A 6,000-nucleotide genomic window follows, 5' to 3' on the forward strand; every position below is an offset into this window, starting at 1 on the left:
ACCCGCATGTCTTTGGACAGCAGCTTTGAGTCGGCGCATCTAGAAGAAACAAACAAACAAAAAAATCTACACAGACACAAGGAGAACATGCAAACTCCACACAGAAAGGCCCTACTTGACCTAGGGTCAAACCAAGAACCATACTGTAAGGTGCCAGTGCTAACTAGTGCTTCCCTATGACACCCATTACAATTTTTGTTTTTCTAGTTTATGCAAAATGTCTTCTATGTTTCAGTAAACAATGAGGTGAGAAGAGAAGGAAGAGAAAAGTAGTCTCCAGAGGAGGCAAAGAACAAGAGAACAGGAGAAATAAACAACAATGCAACAGCAGAGAGTTGAAGGAGTGACAGAGCAGGAAGACAATCAGAATAGAAGCAACAGAGAGGAGAGCATGAAACCAAAATGAGAACAGGAGAGTTAAGGAAAGACGGGTTAGTGGAGAGGACAGGTGAAAGAAGAATTGAGTCAGGGTTAAGAGCAATGGAATAGAGGGAAATTTGTTTCTTAGAAAGTATTAGATAAGAACTTAGAAATAGATAAGAATAAAAAAAATGAAGTATGGAAGAATGAAAAATGAAGATAGACAATGCTAGGAAAGGAGATAACAGCAATGAAGGATGGAACTAAAGAGGGGAGGAATGAGGGTCAAAGAGTTAGGGAGCAGAACAGAGGAGGAGAATAGCGGCTGGTGAAATGACATGACGTCTGTGGGCTGAAAATCAAAGCAGTGACAGGAAGCCTTTGAGCACCAAGACCAGCAAGGCGTACATTTCTGTGCTGCATGTGTGTGCGCAGCCATAGCTCTGTGTGTGTATGTAAAAAAAGGTACCAGACTGCTTTGAAAAGGCCGGCTCTGCACTGCCACTTTGTTCTTCCAACAAAATGATAATAATCTTCCTTACACACACACACACACACACACACACAGTCCATATCATTTAGGGACACGCTGAGATGTGGGTCTCCATGGAAACGGCAACAACTTAGTGCTTGCTGATGTATAATGACAGTGAGCATTGCACCTAAGGTGAAATAAGGTGGAAAAAAGAAACGGAGAAAAACATGGAGGAAGAGATCACAGCAGCGCTTAGGGAAAGAAGAATCCTGGGTGGGACTTACCATGATAAAATTGAAGCTAAATTCTTTAATAAGCCCTCTGACTTTGTAATTTAGACTATTTTGTAACAAACCTCTTGGCGTGAGCCTTTCTTAAAGCACATACTATCCTGCATTTGCATATAAATTCAAATTGCTATTCTGCACTTTTAAATCATGTGAAAGAACCATCATTTAATATGTAGCCAATGCTGAACCCTTTCAAACGTCCAGGTTTTCAAGATTTTTTTCCTCAACATTTTTTGTTGATGCTACACAAACATTTAGTTCTCACACATGGCCTGGCAATTGCAATTCAGTTTATTAATTCATTTGTTTTCTGCTGATTGGTAGCCAACAATTACCTATTCTTATATTTTAGAGATAAAGAACAACATTAACGGTTCTGACCACGAGAAAGTACAACATTCACTCTCTTTTAGCTCTGTTTTTAGTCTTTCGTCATGACCACATGAGGAAAATATCTGGCTGCTAAATGCTCAACTATGTTCACCAGGAGGAAACAGTATGAATGACAAGTAATGGAAAGTGAAAATGATTATCCCAAGTGTACTAAATGAAGTTTTTTTGCAAATCTGATGTTGCCTACAGTTTATTTATTATAACACTTACCGGTTTCCTTATATAATCATAAGCATAAGCATATAATCTTAGCTAAACTGGTTCCTTTACTGTGTATGCAGATGTAGATAAAAGTTCTTTTTAAAAAAACAAAACAAAAAAAAAAAAGACAGAATTTAAGACTAATACTGCATTTGAAGCCTATTTGCTGACATCTTAACATACTTTTCATTTTGCAGGTAATGAGCCAACGCCTTTGGGCACGGTAGAGAGCTACAACTCAGTGAAGCGACGATGGGAGTATGTGGTGCCCATGCCCACTGCACGCTGCTCCTCTGCCCTCCTGCAGGCAAACAACATGCTCTTTGTCATTGGCGGAGTCGCCCAGGGACCCAGTAATGCCGTGGAAGCCCTCTGCATACAGGAAACAGTGTGACACATGAATATACACTAACTTAAACAGGAATAAATGCAAATCAGCATTGATATTTTATTCATGTATGTGCATAAACAAATACATGAAATGGATCCACAGATCACAGGTACTTTTCTATCTATGTCCAACTGAAAGATTCCTCCTGTACACAGGAATCTAGGAAAGTCTTTTTCACATTCAACAAGCATTTTCAAATGGGACGGAGTCTGTGACAGAATTGGATGAATACAAGATTAAGGACATTGAAAATGGCTGTTGTGACTGGCAAGGACGGAAAACTGACAGCTTTTCTACTCTGGGGAAATCAGAGAAAGACAAAAAAAAAAAAAAGAGCAAAAAAAATAAAAACAGGCACACACACAGAGTGTCTGAAGAAACAACACGCCTTTGAACTGTTGAGCATTTTTCAGATAAAGCAGGGTACTTTTCTGGATTTAAATGGAACATAGGGCCATATCTCTGTCTCTCCTTGCGGCAGCATCGACCTCCCCTACTACTTCGACAGCAAGCTTGGACACTTTTCTATGACCTTAGAAACAACACTTGAGTTTTAGGCAGTAGCATTCTGGGAATGTGATTTTTTTTGGTTCTTCTAGTTTTGTTGCAGTGTTGTACATGTATGAAAGCTATTATTCCTAGCAAGCACTACCACAGTGTCAACAGCAGCAGCCCTTAATGTGTTCACATCGCAAGCAACCCAAGTAGCTGCTAGTGCATATATTTTCTATGGCCAGTGAAGCATCATTTGATGTTGACCACAGTCACTGTGTTTATCTGCAGTTGGAAAGTTGACTGTGGTCAAACAGCATCTAGCTTTTCTACACATCTACCCACTGCTGCTGATACAGAGCTATAGTAATCAATCACTGCTGAAATAGTCATTCACACACAAAACAGGGATGTAGTTCAAGAGTTACGCATACTGCACTGAAGCATCAACAAAGATGAATAATTATTTGAACATCGGCTACCTGTTACATTCTCGAGTTGAATGATAAAAGGACATTGTACTCCTTACCTCCCTGTGACTCCAGCCAGATAATGATAAAATGGGAAGAAAATTTAAAGGTGATGATACCTGGGCAACGTTTCGGAGTAATGGAGGAATATATACATAATGGAATGACAATAATATTTTTATGGTTAAATTACAGTGTTTTTACAGGAATACAACGTTTAGCAGAGTACTAAGTCAAAGTAACCTGTTTTGCTCTAACCCAGTGTTTTCAAACAGTGAGGTGTACCTCCTCAGGGGGGCATTAGAGAGATGAAGGGGAGGTACAGAAGGAGAATCATAAGGCATAAATAATACCTGAGATAAAAGGGACAGGTGCATGAGACTACTCTTAGTCACAACTCATCAAATATGATCACAGTGCAAATATTTTTATGTGGGAGGAGAATCTGATGATATGTACGCAAAAGCAAACCCTAACTTTTTGCTGTATATACATGGCAAACAATTTTAAGTGGAAAGAATGGCTACCATCTTGTAATCCAGTATCCAGCTATCATAACACATCCAACTAACTCCCCAACCCCATGGGAGCATTATACTGCTGGTCTACACCACTACAAGAATCATGGGAACTGCAGTTGAAGAAGGACCACAGGAGAGCTATAATATCTAATTAATCAACAAAATCTGTCTTTTGAGCATAAAACAGTCAAAACTTGTAAGCTTACACAGAGACTGAAGCTTGCCTCTGTACATGGCAGAGAACAGTACCGGTATGTACCTGTGTAAGAGATCAAAATGTCTGCATTTTATCATGCAGCATAATCTACCTCCCCATTGTCTTCATGCTCAGTGGGTTTAGTAACTGCTTTACCCTTAAACCACTAAATATGTTACTTGTGACAGGGCTTATGAATACATATTTAACACAATGTTCAGTTAAATCATCAATTACAAATTACACATTACTCCTTGAAAATTATCATTATGCTACTTTACTAATTACTGTACTGCAAAAGACACTCACTGAATTACACATTGCATAACTTTTGTTACTTGGCTCAGCTCCACTAAAGGTGCCTTTACAAAATTCAAAACACCCACATCTTACTGTATCTAACACAAAGATGTTGGCAGTAGTAGCTGGCAAAGATGTCAAAACTTACATCTCTCCTTTTGTGGTGGAAGCTAGTTGTCTTCCAACACATCCAGCTTTGGTCTGTTGACTCATGTAACTAAACGAATGTAAACCCTCCAACAGGTTCCAGTCAATCAGCCACTATGCCGCCACCAAAAAAAAACAGTATAAAAAGGATTAGTAACTTGCAAAACTTATACATAAAAAAGTGACAAAAAAAAATTTACTGAGTGGTTTTAGATGTCTCAATCCATTTGTGTAGATATGATTTGATGTGGGTTTTTTTTCCCCAAGAGCCTGGCCTCTGCTTGGAATCTGCTGTGAATCTGTTAACTACAGCTGCTATTCACAACTACCTTTCAATCCTACTGTGTTTGACAATTTTAAACTCAAAAGACAGACTTCTGTAGATTTATTTTGTTTGAACAGACTTGAGGCTTTGTGTAGAAGAATTGGGGGTGAAAGATAATGGAAAGGGCTGCAGAGCTGAATGTCTGACAGATTTAGTGACCTGTGGACTACTGTGTCACTGTGTGGCACATAGCCTCGGTTGGTCTTTCTTATCCTGCCATATTGGTAGCATTTCAGAATATGCACTTAAAGATCTAGTGATTGGCTCCATTCAGAATTCATGTACCGTTTAAAAAAAAAAAAAAAAAGCACCTGTGGTGTGTTACCGGTGGTGTGTTCTCAAGAGCTCAAGAATTATGGTAATGATGGCCGAAGGTACATGACAAAAAGCCAGCTAACGGAATTGAGCCACAATTTCACCCAACACAGGAAACTATTTTAAAAGAGACATGTTTTAATATAAACAGAGAGGAGAGAGGGAGAAGGCCACTCTAGATATGTTATAAATACAGATAAGGAAGAGAGCAACATATCTGGTCTTCAAAATATACACATACACACACCCACATGTCCGTTTCAGCATTTTGTCTGACTTCATAGATTTTTGTGGTTGGCACCCTTGTTAACAGAGTCAACTATTGCTGTGAGAAAGCATTAAAGCTGTAGGACCTCAGATGAGATGCCAGTTGACAGTTGGTTATTTCTGGTGCTGCATTGTATGCACTTAATTGTTGCTGTTAGGTGCAAGCCACATGCTCGTCACATTAGTATGCATGCACACACAGACTGCCACTTGTTCTCAGAGCCAAGCACCAACCTGTAAGCCAGAAGGTACGCTTGTGAGCATGCTCACTTGCGACAAAGGCTTGGACACAATACAGAGACAATTTTATCAGTAAAGAGCTTTGCTGTTAGGGGACTGTGGTCCTCTACTCTATCCAACACATTAGCCAACTTGAATTAACTGCAGTTTGTGTGTGTGTGTGTGTGTGTGTGTGTGTGTGTGTTAGTGAGTGAGTGAGTGAGTGAGCGAGTGAGTGAGCATGCTTGCAAATATACATTCAGGCTTACAGGTTTTTGTCATGGATGTGTTTCGAGGGGATAAGGAATGTAACTTGCCAACATAAACCAAAATGTTAATCCTCATTTTGTGTGCACAGTATATGCACCTAGTAATAACTAGGTTAACTGGCAGTTTAGGCCAACATTCAGTCTCCTTATAGCTCTGTACTGAGTGCCACAAACTCCTGAGGAAACTATATGACTCTGCTGCAGCTGCTGCTGCAAAGATACTTAAAGTAGTGGGTGACACCTCTTAAACAGGGATCCAATTGCTAATATATCAATTTGTGTGAATTTAACTCTGCAGTATTTCTTTTTTTTCTCCATTCATGCATTCACTGATCTAAAAGAAAAAAAACTGATAATGTACAAATATCA

General features: G+C 39.3%; 1 protein-coding gene across 1 annotated transcript in view; it reads left to right on the forward strand.

Moving 5' to 3' along the window:
* klhdc8b (kelch domain containing 8B) overlaps positions 1 to 3,399 on the forward strand; it is an 89,530-nt gene extending 86,131 nt beyond the window's left edge. The window contains exon 5 of the mRNA XM_026333621.1: positions 1,917 to 3,399. Within this exon, the coding sequence (XP_026189406.1) occupies positions 1,917 to 2,113 (197 nt within the window). The 3' untranslated portion in view covers positions 2,114 to 3,399. The remainder of the gene's footprint in view (positions 1 to 1,916) is intronic.
* Positions 3,400 to 6,000: the final 2,601 nt, after the last annotated feature.

Source organism: Mastacembelus armatus, chromosome 7, assembly GCF_900324485.2.
Source record: "Mastacembelus armatus chromosome 7, fMasArm1.2, whole genome shotgun sequence".
In the NCBI taxonomy this organism is placed as follows: Eukaryota; Metazoa; Chordata; class Actinopteri; order Synbranchiformes; family Mastacembelidae; genus Mastacembelus; species Mastacembelus armatus.